General features: G+C 50.2%; 5 protein-coding genes across 5 annotated transcripts; 1 reads left to right on the forward strand and 4 right to left on the reverse strand.

Moving 5' to 3' along the window:
• Window positions 1–318: 318 nt before the first annotated feature.
• AUEXF2481DRAFT_698243 (uncharacterized protein) lies at window positions 319–3754 on the reverse strand (the record flags this gene model as incomplete). The annotated part of the gene is made up of 2 exons (XM_013487254.1): window positions 319–1405; window positions 1433–3754. The coding sequence occupies 2 exons, from the start codon at window positions 3752–3754 to the stop codon at window positions 545–547; spliced, it is 3183 nt and encodes a 1060-aa protein (XP_013342708.1). The 3' UTR covers window positions 319–544.
• Window positions 3755–6936: 3182 nt separating this feature from the next.
• Window positions 6937–8283, reverse strand: AUEXF2481DRAFT_293782 (uncharacterized protein). The gene has a single exon (XM_013487255.1). It carries the CDS (start codon window positions 8105–8107, stop codon window positions 7181–7183), a length of 927 nt encoding a protein of 308 aa, XP_013342709.1. The 5' UTR covers window positions 8108–8283; the 3' UTR covers window positions 6937–7180.
• A 175-nt stretch (window positions 8284–8458) lies between these two features.
• AUEXF2481DRAFT_98895 (uncharacterized protein) lies at window positions 8459–11500 on the reverse strand (the record flags this gene model as incomplete). Its single annotated transcript, XM_013487256.1, has 2 exons — window positions 10764–11500; window positions 8459–10701 (listed from the first exon to the last, which is right to left on the reverse strand). Exons 1-2 carry the CDS (start codon window positions 11218–11220, stop codon window positions 8459–8461), a joined length of 2700 nt encoding a protein of 899 aa, XP_013342710.1. The 5' UTR covers window positions 11221–11500.
• A 240-nt stretch (window positions 11501–11740) lies between these two features.
• On the forward strand, window positions 11741–13677 carry AUEXF2481DRAFT_98900 (uncharacterized protein). Its single transcript, XM_013487257.1, has 2 exons — window positions 11741–12160; window positions 12218–13677. Exons 1-2 carry the CDS (start codon window positions 11781–11783, stop codon window positions 13362–13364), a joined length of 1527 nt encoding a protein of 508 aa, XP_013342711.1. The 5' UTR covers window positions 11741–11780; the 3' UTR covers window positions 13365–13677.
• Window positions 13678–14227: 550 nt separating this feature from the next.
• Window positions 14228–15824, reverse strand: AUEXF2481DRAFT_80931 (uncharacterized protein). The gene is made up of 2 exons (XM_013487204.1): window positions 15718–15824; window positions 14228–15661 (listed from the first exon to the last, which is right to left on the reverse strand). Exons 1-2 carry the CDS (start codon window positions 15779–15781, stop codon window positions 14241–14243), a joined length of 1485 nt encoding a protein of 494 aa, XP_013342658.1. The 5' UTR covers window positions 15782–15824; the 3' UTR covers window positions 14228–14240.
• Window positions 15825–16721: the final 897 nt, after the last annotated feature.

Below are 16721 nucleotides of genomic sequence, written 5' to 3' on the forward strand. Positions count from 1 at the left end.
ACGTACCCCGGGGCCTCTCCCATTTTGAGCTTAGTGAACCAAGCTGGTTGTACCCGAAGGGAGAATCGTCCCAGATTCGAATCGAGCCTCATCGTCCTCCATGGTTCCCATCACACTCCTGGTGTACAAAACACTATTTCATTTTGTAGCTGTCGTAAGACACAAACCATTTTGAGTTTATGGCCGAGATACATCTTTGTGAACGACTTTCTGGTTAGATGTGTCAAGATAACATATGAATATGCCTTGCTACAGCTTGTTGTCGCTCTACTCTGATTATCGGAAGTATATAGGGGTAAGAGACTTTGACATATCGATAGGACTAAAACACGACGGGTATGCTCGAGCCAAGATTCACAGAACGGACAGTTTTGTGGTACACGCACATCGAATTATGATATTGCTGAAACTCATGTACATCTGTCTGTTCCTAGTAGTTCCCCTGCCCAAGGTAGCTCAATTGAACGCTTTCTTAGCGATAAAGCAAGAGTGACAAATCCATGTCAACAATGCTCCACGAGTACGTCTTTCTGTGTAATCAATGCTAGATTCTCTGCTTGCTACGCTTCTGCGAGCCTTTGATCGGATACTTGCTTGTCCTCTTGTTAGCGACCGATTCCTCCACGTCAGTCGAGACATTCTTCTTGTTCTTCAGATAAGTCTTCATCACCTCCTGTGAGATACAGCATTGCCTTTCCATCATGTCGAACGGATCCGGCACAGCTGAGCCTGGAGGGCCGATCAACAGATATTCATCTCTCTTGTGGGTTGCACGCTGCACCCTCTTGACATTACGTAGGAGAGGAAGATTGCTCGTGAGCAGTCCCGTCGAGGGTAGAGGCAGATCGAGCTTCTCCAGCCATTCCTTCGAATATGGATGCTCCCGAAACCTGGGAGTTTTGAGGAGGTCGACAAAAGCTTTGGTGTGCTCTTTTGACATGCTGTACTTCTCGAGGCTTGCGAGGTCAAAATGGCCTCCGTGAGGAAAGCTCTGTTCGAGGAAGAAGTATAGTGGATAGTTGGCGTCGTTGGGTTTTGGAGGTGTACTCTGACGCGGGGTGATTGATTTGGCTCTGGGAGAAAGCATAGCCACGCCTTTCCTTCCCCAATCATCCGCAGCATCATCGTCCTCATTGTCTTCGAGCAGCGGATCGATATCATGTGCATTCAGGACTTCCAACCAAAGTTCCCGCTTGACACTCTGGGATTTGATCGCTTGTCTGGGTATGGTAGCTCCGAGTGTGGCTCTACCACTTCTCTCAGACCGAAAAACCCTCCCGTTACCATCTACCAAATCAATACCAAGGGATGTGTAAACCAGCGCTCTCGACTCTGTCGAGCCTTTTGGGATTGCAGACTTGGGCAAGTTGAAGTCGACGGTTAAAATCTTGCCATCAGCACGCTGCTAACGCACACGGGCGATTCCGTTGACTGGGAATCCGATGGGTCTAGCCTGTAAGTCGAAAGCGGTGAGAACTTGATCTGGATACATGACTCTATTCTTGAGCGATTCTGACTCGCCGCGGTGGACCCATAGACCATATTGAATGGTGTAGGGTTGATTCTGGAGCCATGATCCAGGCTCCTGCCATTCGGGTCTGAGCAGACTCATGACCATGTCCGCGTATGCATCAGGGTGGACTCCAGCGATAGCTGCGAGGAGAAGTGATTGGCGAGGAGCAAGCTGCAAGAATTGATTCATCCAGAGTCGCTTCAGCTCTGGTATATGCGAGAAGACGAGGTGCAACAAAGCGACCTCATCATCCCACAGTGAGTCAATCTGTGAGATACGTTCATTTGAGCCGGCGTCTCCACGCGCTATGCCGAAAGAGAGCAAAATCTCATACGCATCGCGATTCAGCATCGACCGAGCGTCATCCGTTTCGGACTTTGTCATTGAATGGCGCAGGATTGATTCCACATCTGCTTTAGTCTTTTCCAGCAGGAGCAGGAAATTGTTTCCTTCTTGCGAAAGGTTGCTCAAGCGATGCAATATCTCTTGGCAGAGATCAAATCTGGTGGAAAACCTGGACTCAACATCTGGCTCGTCCAACATATCCATGGCGATTTGCGTGACTAGGAACGTGTGCTTCATCGAAATGTCTACCAGTCTTCGAATAGGTTGGGTTTGGCTTCCATGCTTGTCACGTCCAGGATGGAAGGCAGGAATGGCCACGAACGCGGCGTTGGGATCATGTGCCTCGTTCGCTCCAGGCTGATCGTGGTATTGTATAGATGGCACTCCGACGACAGGAGTGAGATTCTGTAATCTTCGGTCGCAGTTTACATCGAAGTCGCTCAAGATCAGGTCGACAGGGTCACGACCAAAGATGGTAACGACGAGAGGTTGAACGAGTTCGAGGTATCTGCGGAGAAATTCGGATGCAGGAGCAAGATGATCATGCTTGAGCCAACACCAAAGGTCGACGATACAGAATGAATCTTCGTATGGTGAGAAATCCGAATGCTGAAACTCTCTGCCATGATTTGAAGCTTCGATGCGGGCGACCGATTCGAGAGTTTGTCTCACAAAGTTTCCGGCATGGCTCTCCACTCCGAGAAAATGTGTTGGTGACAAAAACTCCTCGACCGGAAGGTCCTTCCCGACGTAAACCGTCAAATTTTGTCCTTTGTACAGTGTAGGAATGGCTTGTGCCAACAGAACTGCGCATAGTTCGTCCGAAATGAAATGGTGACTTGTGCCGCAGATTTCGGGATTTGAGTTCGCATAGGCTTGGAGTTGCTTGAAATGTTTCTCGAGGCCGGACAAAAGACTTGGAGATGTGATCTGACTGGAGACATAAAATCGTCTCTCGACTCCGGCTGCAGGACCGGGAGGTATGATACCCTGACTGGAGGCACGGAAGCGTGCACCAACGTCGGTTTTGAGAGCTGCGAAATACTCGTTGTCTCCTGCAGGAGGTACGTAAGACACAAGAAAGCCCCCTAGTTGGCGGTTCAGGAGGGTTGTGTAGTCGAACAGTGCAATAAGCATTCTTTCGACGTTCTCCTTGCGTTGAATAGTCTCCGTAAAGGGTAATGAGGCTTCTGGAATAAGAAAGATCTTGGCTTGTGCTTCGACATGGGGGCATACAACGGAGATTGCTCTCGCAAACTCGGCAAGCAGACCAGAGGTTCGCATACCAAGGTCTTCCAGGTACCGATCTATAGGACGACGAGGCCCCTGGACGGTTCCAACGTATCGGATAGTGACATTGGTGATTGACCCTGTGTAATCCTCAATGATACGCTTCCATGCTCGTGTCTCCTGAGAGTAGTGGTCGTCGTCCTTCATATGCTGAATGACTGCAAGAAGCTCCGCAAATTCGAAGGTCCATGCACGAAAGTAGTGGTGGGTACCCAGAGTCAGGGGCGGGGTATTCGGTAGCGAGAGCTGCAGGTCCAAGACTCCAAGGACTTGATCGTTGGTCGTCAGGATAGCGCAGTGCTTCAGTCTCTGAAGATCGGCGGCATTGGCGGTATCTTCTGAGAGCCAAGCAAAATCGGTTGCATGTATACCTGAGACATCGATCTGGTGACGGGCGAGCTCGGTTCTTAGTCCCTCGAACACGGAGGGAGAACGAGGCTCATGTTGCATCGAGTGTTTGAAATCATGATCTAGTCTCTCGGGCATGATTGGAGAAGTAGGTTCATGCTTTGTAGTATCATGGTTTGATTCCCCGAGAGCCGAGACCAAAGAGAGTTCATGTTGCGACGATTGTGCGGTTTTACTGAAGACATAATGGTCGTCCATTGAACGGAGCCAGATAATCGGAATACCACTCAGAGCATTGGAGACATGGCTTCACGCTCGTCGAGACGGAAGGGCATTTCTTCACGTGCCGATTTAGTGATCAGGCAGGAGCAGTAGGAGAAGTTGCGATGGACATCGGACACCTCCACCCCAATCATGATGCAACGTCGGTGGTGGTTTCCCAAGATTCGTCATGAGCGCTAGGAAGCACGAACATAGGTCGGCCGAGTATACTATTACATCTTTACGATTTCGAACCTCCACGTTGGCCCTCTAAGGGATGCGCGTTCCAACGTATCTGCTGGTATCCCACCGGTATTTCGAAAGCTTTGAAGTTGACAGATAGGGCACCACGATGCACACCCCCTGGGGGGTAATTCGCGATCGAATGTCCTTTACTGCAAGCTGTCAGGCACTCGTGTGCATACTCCCCAAGGGGTGTCAGTCATACCGTTCAAATAAGAACCAATTGAACATCATATACCGCAAGCTGTCAGGTACCCGTGTGCGTACCCCCCAAGGGGTGGCCAATCACACAGTCACGCCATGAGGTACTCTGTATGGAGTGCTTTTTCCATCCTGGGACCTCAAAATCGGCAATTGGGACAATTTTTTGATCCAGGGATCAAAAGATTGGCAGGAGCGTTTCGGTCGGCCCAGGGATGAAAAATTCGGAGCGTTTTGTTTGATCCCGGGATCAAAAATCATCAGCCATCCGGTCAAGAGATACCTCATCGAGGGGACAACTCGACAACTTCTTCTAGCATGACTCCTCGGTCAAATAAATCCATTTTGCAACCGGTGCGTTGAAGCCTTAGGTAAAATAAATCTGTTTAGCTGTCAAGATTTAGCGGACTTTTCACGCGTCGATCGCGTGAAGGCACCCCTGCGCAAAATAGACTTGTTTTGCACGTCGACATCTAGCGATCTTTTCACGCATCGATCGCCTAAAGGCACCCTCGAGCAGAATAAATTTGTTTTGCACGGCAAGATCTGGGTCGGATTCTCGAGCGCAAATGAGCACTCTCGAAGGCGATGGACCTTCGAGCCAGATGAACCTGTTCTGCCGCCTCGCAGATGTTGCTGCGAAGCGCCAAGGATATCGGTCTGGCCAAATCTGTTGGCCAGTGAAGTCTATTCGACCACACTTTTCCTGGATCTTCCTCCGGCACAAAACTCTTTGCTTTAGCGAACACGATATACTCTACAACATCTGGAAGATCATCTATCAGACTGAGCAGGAGCCGATCGTGTCTGGAATCCATACACCTCTCAGAAGGTCCAGGTTTAAGCTTCAGACTCAGATTTTCGCCTTGGAGGATACCGAAGCCCCACACCATGATTATTGTACACTAGCACGATCGTTCCGGCTACTGCGAATGGCTCAATGGTCTAGTGGCTACGATTGTTAGGACTCCCAAACCGCTCTTAGTCAACCGTAATCTAACGTCTCTGTAGCTTGCTTCGGGTATAACCAGCTTGGTTCACTAAGCTCAATTGTGAGAGGTCCCGGGGTACGTCATAATACCTCCTGCGCCACATTGCACCACCTAACAATCATTATCCAGTTCGAATCCCGGTTGAGCCCCATTCATTTTTGTGAGTTTGGGCGGTTTTTGCTGGATTTCTGCTCGATTTTTTGGTGCCGGCCCAAATATCATACCAGCACGACACGCAGGCTTCACTCCAAAGTCATGACAGCCCACATCGGAACCTAGTCATTACAAGTCTACATCGTCTGGCAACATACTTAGGCCCTAATCACTTTCCTCACAGCTTTGATGCGACCCCGACTTGCACCCTGTTCTCCAGCTGTTGTAGCAATAACACGGCCACGGGACTATTGACAATCGATGTATCTCCTTTCGAATCTCTCATGGAGTGTGTCTGGGACTATCAAGAATCGACAAGTTCCAATTCAAACCTTCCAACAAGTAGGTATGATGGTGACCATTGAAAATCGACAAGATTCGATTCAAGCCATTCAACGCCTTTTCGTTCCCTTGGTCAAATACAATGCTGCTGATGTCGAAGGATGTTGACGTGTTGGTCTGACACTTTCGTCTTCTCACTGGCTAGAGTTAATCATTCCTGCACCTGACTCGAGGCACAAAACAATTCAAAAGACTAGGATTGGCATCGAGAGCCATCACTTCTCCAACTCTCGTTGCTGTCTCTCTGATTCGAGAAAAAGTTATGCATCGCGACAACTTATTTGTGGATCTCGAACCGCTACGCTGAGAAGACTTGCGGATCGTTTTGCTTCTCTGTATCTGTAAAATTCCAACCTCCTTTTGTGCTATCTAGGCTCCGCAAGCGTGGTGCTGATGGTCCTCCTGTCAGACCACTGGTTCTTCCTCCGGCGCATAAAGCTCCCCTTACTTTCTGTCATCGCGTGAACACTGGATTAACTCATGAGGGAATAATCTAGAGCCGCGTCAGTCTGGATGTTCTCTTGCTCTGAGAAGCACGGTTGACCTCAATGCTTACCAAAATTGCAACGACTCAGGCTGAATGTCGTCATCAATAGTCCCAATAGTCGTGTGAGTAGCCGAACTCCAGTTGCGCATCAACTTTGAGTCCAGCCTCACGCTTGATTTGAGCAATAGCGTCTATGATCTTCTGATTTGTCTTCCTGGCGACGAAGACATAGACGGTCGCAGTCGTTCCTGCGGCACCAATGGCCTCTACTGCATCTCGCAAACAGTCCTCACGCTGTTTGAAAACGCCTTTCTTAGTACGGCCGTGTTCATTCGTGTAAAAGCTTTCGTACGGCGATGCAAATATCACCATCGTCTTGAAATCTTTGGCGTAGCAAATTCCTTCCACTGCGGCAGTCGTGGCAAACAAAATCTTGCACTCCTTTTCGCGAAAGGGTTCCAAGTTCTCACGATCTTCAGGCTCTGTCGTGAACACTTTGGACTGAACTCCTCTCATCCCGCACTTCTCGCTCGCCTCTCTGACACGCGTCTTAGATGGATCAAAACATATGATACTTTCCTCGGCATGGAGGGGAAGGATCTGGTTAATGAAGTAGTCGCATCTATCGCTCGTGTTGAACCTGCAAGTTCTGATCTCGATCTTGTCGCTGAACCTTACCGAGTATGTCTGGCGAATGGGATATCCTCAACTTCATCGGCACCGATAAGTTCGAGATAGCGGGTTTGCAATTCGTCGTGCAATCTTGAATGTTCACCGAGTCTTGGACCATGCACTATCGGGCTACTGACGCCGCTGCGCCTCTTTATGGACTTCACTTTTGGCAAACGACAACAACAATTCTCTTGGCCAGACTCGGGATTATCGCTCCACACCCTCGAGCTCTTGGAGTCCCCTTCATAGTCTTGTATTACATCCTCCCCAAGCCCGTTGCCATCATTCAGATGCCCTGTGTCTTTGGTCAGCCTCCCCCTGCGGACGACACAACTACTCTCCCTTCTGCTCCTCAACCCTCCTCTCCTTCATAACCCCAATCAACACCTTCCGCACCATCCACTCCGGCATCAATCCCATCCCCCACCACTGCACAGCATGCCTCCACCACCCAAACACAGCAACCCTCCCACACCCCACCCTATCCAATGAAAACTCCGCCATACTCCTTCCATTCGTCGTAAATGCTCCTTCCTCAGTCTTATTACCCCCTGACTTTACACTCGCAATCACTATACCCAGGAACTCGATGTCTTTGTTTTCGGCAGCCATCTCAAGGGACATCGAGGCATTGAAGGTGTAGTTGAAGGCTTTGGCTGCCGAGTAAACAGAGAGGTAGGGTAGGCCCTTGAAGCCAGTGATTGAGCATGTGCTGAGGATCAGAGCTGGAGAATTGTCGCCTAGTATTGGTAACAGAGCGCGGGTGAGTTGGGTAGGGAAGCGAGAGTTTAGGTTGATCATTTTATCCACATAATCTTTATCCACTTCTTCCAAAGTGCCAAAGGAAGGTGAGAGGGGCGAGCCACCAACATTGTTGATCAGTACAGTGATTTTTCCAGGTAGAGATGCAGCGGCAGAAACGATAGTGGGGATATCGACGTTGTATTCAAAGACGTCTGCAATCACTGTCTTGATCTGGACATTCGGGTGTTCTTGGGCTAGAGTCGATCTCAACGCATCCAATTTCTGCTGATTGCGGCCATGAAGAAGGACGTTGAAGTTTTTGGCCGCGAGGGCATGGGCGAAACCGTCACCGATGCCACTGGTGCTGCCCGTGACGAGAGCCCAGGCATTGTTGTCGTGGTTGTAACGTTGCAGGTTCCCAGACTTGAGGTATATACTGGCGAAACAGGTGATTTTGTATGTCAGAAACAGAGCAGTGACCCCGCCGAGATATGTGAGAGTATCTGCAATTGCCATTATGATGGTAGTGATGATGACGGAGCTGTTGGAGATGGCAATCGAAGAGATGATGTAGGAGTCCGAATGGCGGGGAAGCCAGGGTGACCGTAAGCCTTAATCAGACCGTCGTTAGATGTTAGCTTGTCTCGCGTGTATCGCACTCAATTCGAAGGAGCAGACGTCACGAGCCTGCAGGATCTGAGCCATGTCAACTCTATGTATGTATGTACCTTGGGTATATGTATGCAGAAGCCGTGCCTAGCGAACGTCCACATTTGAAGAGGTAGCATGCGAAAGTAAAAAAAGGATAAAGAACGAAAAAATGCTTGCTTGCCCGCCAGAATCCACCAACACCCTCGCTGCCAACAGTTACACATTGCCAATAACAATCATAAATCGTAACTTGTTCGCATCTCGCACCGGTATCTCTGCTTCGAGATTGATCTCATCACCGAGCATTCCATCATCAAGCATCAATGTGCTGCTCTTCCATCCCCAACTCTGACTGAAGTTGAAAGTGTCTGGTGCGCTTTCGTAGACGCTCAACATACGACCTCCCTTACTGGGTGAGTATATTTTGAAGTACGCCTTAATGGTCGGACGGCTGTCGACATAGGGCGGCAATGTAGGAACACGTACACTACGTGTGAGTTTTGCGATCTCTGGGTCTTCGTCTTCGAAGTCGGAATCTTGCTCGTCGTAGTATGCAGGTTTGGTCGGGAAGTTTGACAGCACGTCCAACTCACTGCTTTTGCGATATCCACCTAACCCACGAGCTCTTGGTGTTGTCTCTACACCAGCAGGACCTCCGTCCGGATCTGTGCTGCCACTGCTATCGGCACCATCATGATCCGCAACATCGCCACTGCGTCGTCGTGTGAGCAAACGCCTGCGCTCTTCGGCTCGGCGATCAGCTCGCAAGATCATTTCCCTTTCAAGATGACCAATTCGTTCGTCTACACGCGTGTTGGGTACAGTCTGACCGCCAGCAGCCAGTGTTTCCTCTGTCTCACGCTCCTTGGCGCGGTGAAGATAAACACCAAGTTGAGGGTTCTTACCCCTTCGGACTTTCTGAATGTATAAATTCCACCAAGAGCCACAGTAGAAGATTGTGCGGCTGTATACACGCTTCTTCTCCTTGAGCAGTCGGGGGCTGGGGAACTCGACAGCAAATCTAAATGGCGGGAAGTGCGAGTAGCTGACTGGACGTAATTCAGATGTGTTCGAGTCGGCAACTGAGTCAGGCCGAACGATCTGTGGGATTGATCGTGTTTCTGATGGGTTGGCGGCGAAATCTGAAGCCCACTGCACATCTTCGGGTTGGATGGTAGCAGAGAGACGGTTAGCCTGTGGGTTCGCAGCAGTCATCATTGCAGCATCAGTCGCTCCACCCATGACGATGTTGCAGTCCGCGGAAGGGATCCAGAATTTGCGGGGTTTGCCATTGCCATCCCAGGAGTTTGAAGCAATGTCTTCGTCCTCGAGGTCATCAAATTCATCAACAACCTCATTTTTCTGCTTGCCTTTAATCGACGGCTCCGTCAAAGATGCTGCTCGCATGTGCGGACTTGTCAACTCTGCGATACCCTCACTTAGACCAAGCTCCATGTCAACATCCTTGGCGTTCAGTACTTTTTGACGTAGCTCCATCTGCATCCACAATGCGTTAGAGATGACCTTGTCAGGCATCATAGGTAAGCCAAGGACATCGCGAGCTCTTCGGATATATTGCAGCTGTTCAAAGTCAAGATGGATGTAGTGTATGCCCTCATCAAGCAGCACCAACAAGGGCTCAATGTCTGGGTGTGTGTAAAGGCTGATCCACCGTTGCAGACCATCTGGAGCGGCACCAGCTGCCATGGCGTTCTTACGATAGACTGAGTCAAAACGGACAGCCATGAGGTTGGCTGTTTCAGGCGCTTTCCGCACCTTGGACCATGACACTGAATCGACAAGTCCAGCTTCGATGGCAAGAACCTTGAGATGACGATCCAGGAGACGCTTGGCTAGTACCCATCTATCCCATTCACCATTGATGAAGAAGCCATCGCCACCAACTATCTCACGGACGATATCACCAGGTATGCCGTCCCAGTACTTTGTTGACATCTTCCAGCCATCTCGACATAGCATAGCTTTTGCTGACGCAAGAATCTTGTCTCCAGATCGACCGTAGTAGTTGCTGGTCACCAGCTTGATTAGAGGTGCCAAGGTCGCAGTTGACATCTGTCGCAGCATGGACTCTATGCTTGAGTCGATGAGATCAGGCATCTCCAACCAGCAAGCAGTAGCAAACAAGCTCACTGCTTCAACATCTTCCTCCTCGGACACAGTGGCACCATATAGACGTTTCAGAGCCAGCTCGAACGAGACTTGAGTGATGTTTGTGTCGATGTCTTCGGGATGTAGTGAAATCTCGCTCGCCTTGCTTTCCAACCATGGTCCAGACAAGGCTGACGCGAAGAAAGTCGCCCGATCGAGAATGAGGCGGTGAAGCTTGTAGGGGTAGCCAAAGACGTGAACAGTGATATCCGAATGTCGACCTCCTAGTAGACCGCGTGTATAGAGATGGTCATTCAGAGGTGCGGTTTCACTGGTACGGATAGCTGAGACTAGTCAATACAAGATACATGAGGAAATGGTCATGAGATAAGGCTCAGGTGATAAGACATACGTGGTTGAGGGATGCCATTTTGGATTTGACAGTCGGACAGAGGACGGTAGTCAGGGGGGGATGCTACTGACTGGACGGCAAACAAACGACTGAGGGTGGTTAGGGTGGTGCTTTGTTGCCTGTTGATGGAATAGCGGCTTGACGAGACCGGGTTGCTGGGATCATCAACATCCTTTTCCGCGCGAGGTATTCTCCGTCGGTTGATAGTAGCGCGGACCTGGTCCTCTGGTGAAGACGGGGAATCCAGACTTGGAGAAGAGTCGCCGGCGATAGCGCGCGACGAATTCAAGGTGAGAAGAGCGGGGGCGGGAGTGGGGGTGGAAGGTGTAGGAACAAAATGGTTAGGCGATGAGTTGAAGAGGGAACGGCGAGGGATGTTTGACCTCTGATTGGAAGGATTATTCTGATTTAAATGGGAGAGTGACGAGGCATCGAAAAAGGAGTTATCGTCGGCCATGATGTCAAGGTCACTTGGAAAGAAATGTGGACTTGGAGTGGGAGGGATGAGGCGGATGCACGCTACACAAGACTCTGCCTCATGCGCGATAGCTCGGCGGGCGCAGACAGGTAACTGTGTACTGTGATAGTCCTAGGCAGGAGAACACGTGCACCTATCGACTAAACAAGGTCGAGCGTGCAGGAGGATATGCTTGATATGAGGATTTGATCGACATGGAAGTTTACAACGAGGAAAAAGTTTCTGTTGGTCAAGACGAGGATGACATAGGTAAGAAAATGGTCGAAGATTCGTCAGAAGTTCCATACGAACACCTGAATGGTCGGGGCGGTCGGCGTTTCTGGCAGAAAAAGAAGCTCAAGCCACCACGCGATGGGAAGGACCCTTGGTGTGGAGAGACGAGCCAAGCCGATCGTAGTTAGACTAAGAGGTGGCGGTAGTCAGTGCTTGGCATCACGCCAGACGATCATTGGCCGTGGGATGAATCATGACCTGGAATGAATTCATGATTCCATTCTTCTTCGTTTCCTTCGAACTTCTTGTTTCGACAACCATTCAAGATGCGCCCACCATTGGCTGTGTTTGGAGCGTTGCGGCGTACATTGCCAGCGTTCAATGTTGCTGAAACGTTTGCGTGTCGCAAGAGTGTTCACAACCAGGCACAAACAGGATTCAAGAATGGATACAAGTCTGTCCGCAAGACTCCGTTCCTAAATGCCTTCCGATCTGCTGGTCCTGCTAGACACCAATCCACAACGGCACCTTCCGCTCCGCTATCTGAATTGAGCAAGACACTTGGTCAACAGACAGTATCACCTGCAAAGAAGAGAGCCTTCCCGGAAACAACAGACAAGAAGGTGGGATACTGGTTGCTGGCCAGTTCCGCGAGTGTGTTTGGTATCGTCATCTTTGGTGGTCTTACCAGGCTGACCGAATCTGGGTTTGTGTCTTTTCCCGTCCCTGCTCTACGACTGTCAACTGACTGAGCGTGGCGCAGACTGAGTATCACCGAATGGCGGCCCGTTACTGGTTCCCTCCCTCCCATGGACGCCGAGAAGTGGGAGTCCGAGTTCGCCCTCTACCGTGCCTCTCCCGAGTTCAAGCTTCTCAATCCTCGTATGACGTTGGAAGAGTTCAAACAAATCTACTGGATGGAATGGATTCACAGACTTTGGGGTCGCTTCATTGGCATCACCTTCCTGCTACCCACCGCATACTTCATCGCTCGTCGCAAGGTCTCTGCTGGTATGGCTCTCAAGCTTACCGGTATCTGCGGTTTGATCGGTTTCCAAGGTGTCATTGGTTGGTGGATGGTTGCAAGTGGTCTCAAGGATGACTTGTTTGCTCCTGGAAGTCACCCTCGCGTCAGTCAGTACCGTCTCACTGCTCACTTGGGTACTGCCTTCATCTGCTACCTCGCCATGTTCTGGAACGCCCTGGCTATCTTCCGTGAGAACCGTCTTCTGGCCAACCCCGAAGAGTCGTCCAAGCTTCTTCAACAGATGAGAGCTCCCGAGCTCAAGTTCTTCCGTCGCAGTGTTGGCGCTCTTCTCGTCCTGGTCTTCATCACTGCAATGTCTGGAGGTCTTGTCGCTGGTCTGGATGCTGGTCTCATCTACAACGAGTTCCCCTACATGGGTCTTGGTCTGACTCCCCCGAAGAAGGAGCTTTTCGACACTTTCTACAGCCACGTGCCCGACAACTCAGATCTTGTCTGGCGCAATGCTCTTGAGAACCCTTCTCTTGTCCAGCTTGACCACCGTGTCTTGGCTACCACTACCTTCACCGCTGTCATGGCTCTTTGGGCATACACACGTTTCAGCCCCCGCGTTCGCACATTGATGACTCCTGGTGCAAAGAAGGGTATGCGTGGTGTTGTTCACCTCGTCTGGCTTCAGGTTGCTCTTGGTATCTCGACTTTGCTCTACATGGTCCCTACACCACTGGCTTCTGCTCATCAAGCAGGTGCTTTGGCACTCCTGACCGGAACCATTGCTCTCGGCAGCCGTGTCTGGTTCCCCAAGCGCGCTGCCAAGCTCGTCGCACAAAGACTTGCTGCTGGTGCCCCTCGTCCTTCCATCGTTGGTAAGAGAGGTCCTGACGCCATGCTCGCCGCTCAGACTGGTGTGCCCGGCCGTGTGTAGGTGCCAAGCTTGTACTATTTCCTTACTCTGTACTCATACTTTCCCCTCTCCACAAATCTGTACAAAAAATCAAATGGTCCATAGAGGACCTGGAGTTTCTTGAGGTCCATCCTGTTTTACGAAACGCATAGCGGGTGGTGGTGTACAATCGTCTGTTTTTCCCATAGACCACAAAAGGAGTTTTAGCTTCTTTGAACTTTTTGTATACAAGCACAACAATAATCTTTCCAGAACTTCTTATCTTATTTGCTAGTTATCCTCCATATGATCTATCATTCCATCCTTTGATCTGCAGGCAAATCTCGAAGCCAAGCTTTAAAAAGTGTCCAAAAGATTTCGATCACAAATCATATCATTGTAAAGCGCCACATATAACCTACTGTGCCCCCGTTCTCAAACCTCTAGAGCTAGATGAATTCGATGGCCACAGTACTAGAGGCCATGGCGAAAAGCGGTCGACAGGCAGTACATTTTGTATAATATATCAATGATCAATGTCCTCGTAGAAAAGGGTCAGGGTGCTCCAACAATCACGATGGATTTTTCCTTTTCTTTTGCCGTCCATTTTTTTTTGTCCAAATCTCGCCGTCCTCTCTTGTTCGTTTATAGACATTGTCTGGTCACTGGTAAGGAATAGCTGGATTGGCGTTTTGGTAGGGTCATGTATCAGTGGGGGTTTATGGTTGCAAGGCCCTGTTGGCTCGCCAGAAGATAAGATGGGCTGTACCGATCTGATCCTAGATGGTGAGATGTCTAGACACGGAACATTTTACGGGAATCGAACAACCAAAGGGGTTTGAACAATGAACTTGACTATCGTCCATTATGGAATCCGCTACAAAATTGCCATGCTATACTCCCATGCTACTGTCCATCTTAACTCCTAAACATCATCAACCCAGCCTCCTCAGCGCCCTCCCCATCTCCATCCACCTCATCCTCGCCATCATCATCCTCATCATCCTCACCCAACCCAACCCTCCTCCCAAACAAACTCCCAAACAACTCATCCTTGGCCCTCTCCTCCCAAACATTCCTATCCTCCACGGCCATAAAATTCTCCAACTTTTCATGCACCGTAAACCTCATTTTCCTTCCTTTACTAGCTTTGGTATCGATGTTTTTCTTCGTTTTTGCTTCGCGGCGCATTTGGAAGCTTGAGTTTAGAGAGATTGTGGATGAGGTCGATGCGGCGATGGAGTCGGCGCTGCGTTGGGAGAGAAGGGATTGGAGTAGCAAAGAGTAAAAGTCTGCGTCGTCGTAGATGTTGCTTTCTTGCTCTGTGGAAGCGGCAGGGGTGGAGAGTTGGAGAGGAGCGCAAGAGCGGGGTGTTCTGGCTCTTTTGATCAATCGATCTCCATGTAACTGCTCCTGCAGAACGTCAACCAGACCTTGCGATGAGGAAGTGTTGTTCAATTTGTTCTTTGTGGTGATTGCAGAAGCTCCTCTGGCTTTTTGGTTCCACTTCTCCAGGATTGTGGCGCGGGTGGGTTGCACGGAAAGTTCTTGCGACTTCATGTAAGCATAGAGGTCCGAGGTTGGTGTATCTAGGGTGTATGCGCTGTGTTTGCGTTTACGGCCTGTGCGGGAAGATTCCAGGGTTTCGCGGAGTGAGTTCAGCGTTGACCAGAGTGTAAAGGCTGCGGTTTCGGCGGCGAGGAAGGCGGCTTGGGTGTCTTTTGTAGGTGGAGAGGTGGTGATGACACCGGTGAGGGTGTTTGTGCCGATGAGAGCCTTTTGAAGCTTGATGCGTGTGTTGAGGAGCGAGTCAAAGGTTGTGCGTTGGGCCTTTACGGCGCGACCTTTTTCTGCGTCTTGCTTTGCGGCTTGGGAGAGGCTGGCTGCTACGGTCTTTTGTTCTTCGGCCATCATCTTGCGGAGCTCCGTCTTGTCCTCGACTTGTCTGTTGTCGTCTTCGTCCGAGTCTTGATCGTCTTCGTCGCTCATGTCGGTAGCGGGGCTCTCGTCGCCATCTTCCATGTCCTCGTCCTCGTCACTGACATCCTCATCCTCGCCCTCGGAGGCAGAAAGCTCAGCAGCGTCATCAACATCATCCTCACTCTCTTCCTCGTCGAAGCCCTTGCTGAACGGATCATCCTCATCCTCGTCTTCTCCAGTAGCCGCATCTCTGCTGATCTGAGCTCCATCGTATCTGGGTCCGAGGGGTACTACATCGCGCTTGCGCAACTTGCTCTTGCCAACATCGACGTAATGTTCTCTTGCGGCGGCGGCATTATCGTCATCCGAGACATCCTCATCGCTGTCGTCCTGTGGCGGCTCCTCTTCCGGATCAAAGTCTGCAGGTAATTGTTAGAGATTGCTGAGTAAATGAGCCGCGCAAGATCCTCCATACCCTTGGGAGCAGGGTTGTCAAGCTCAGCGAGCTGCTCGGCCAGTGTCTTTGTTCTGCGTGCCATGATTGTTTTGTTTTTTGTGTTTGGGAAAAAAGTTGCTTGTCGCAAAAGTTTCTTGAGACGCCGAAAGATCAGCGGAAGTCCCTGCCGACGACTTTCCGCTGCGGAGCTTCCATGTCTTGGCAATAATCTTCTCTACTCCCATCATCGTCCTCGTCTTGATCCTCACATTTCACATCAAGGTAGATTATTCGACGTGTTGCTCGAGCTTGCGATAATATACAACCTAGTCGTTCTCATCGTTATAACCATGATCTCAATGTCCTTCATATCCCCCATCGCATCATCAGCCTATCCCCATAACAGCAAAGGAACTCCCATCTAAGAAATGCTCCCATAACAATCACCATAGCCATGCATCCTCTCTCACATCCTCCGTCAAACTTGGTCCATCTCATCTCCAGTCTTTCTTTAGCATACATAGACTTCTCTCCCCTCACAGCCACCTCTCCAACAACAGTAGAACATCATAACGGCCAGGGTTGATCTCGTCATACTCCCGATCGTCGTTGAATCGGCGATGTGGGAACTTGGAGCGAAGAAAGTTGTACTCCTCCTTGCTCATCGAGCCATCCAATCTGCCATACCAGCCGATCAAATCCGTCAACCTATACTCTGCTTTCTTCACCTCGCGAACGAACAGAGGGTCATGACCTTTGCGCACCTCCAGATCGTAGAGCGCTCTCAACTGATTAGTGGCAGACCTCACATACCTAGAACGGACGCCGTAGTATGCTCCGGTTGGTTTGTTGACATAAGGATGAAAGTGAGATGGAACGTTGCTGTAGCGAGCTTGGGGTGCCAGCATCATGACCAGGTCCACAATATCTCTGCCTCCTCCAGTGAGGTACTCTCTCTCCATTACCTCGTAGGCAACTTCACACATTCGAATCATCTCCTCTCGACTTGGTCTTTTTGCTGACCGGTGATGCACTGTCTCGGC

The sequence above is a fragment of the Aureobasidium subglaciale genome (genome assembly GCF_000721755.1).
Source record: "Aureobasidium subglaciale EXF-2481 unplaced genomic scaffold scaffold_14, whole genome shotgun sequence".
Classification (NCBI taxonomy): domain Eukaryota; kingdom Fungi; phylum Ascomycota; class Dothideomycetes; order Dothideales; family Saccotheciaceae; genus Aureobasidium; species Aureobasidium subglaciale.

Coding starts and splice junctions, on each gene's coding strand:
- AUEXF2481DRAFT_98900 (XM_013487257.1), top strand. CDS start 11,781: ATGCGCCCACCATTGGCTGTGTTTGGAGCGTTGCGGCGTACATTGCCA. Junction 12,161..12,217: donor ACCAGGCTGACCGAATCTGG/GTTTGTGTCTTT, acceptor AGCGTGGCGCAG/ACTGAGTATCACCGAATGGC.
- AUEXF2481DRAFT_293782 (XM_013487255.1), bottom strand. CDS start 8,107: ATGGCAATTGCAGATACTCTCACATATCTCGGCGGGGTCACTGCTCTG.
- AUEXF2481DRAFT_80931 (XM_013487204.1), bottom strand. CDS start 15,781: ATGGCACGCAGAACAAAGACACTGGCCGAGCAGCTCGCTGAGCTTGAC. Junction 15,662..15,717: donor TGACAACCCTGCTCCCAAGG/GTATGGAGGATC, acceptor AATTACCTGCAG/ACTTTGATCCGGAAGAGGAG.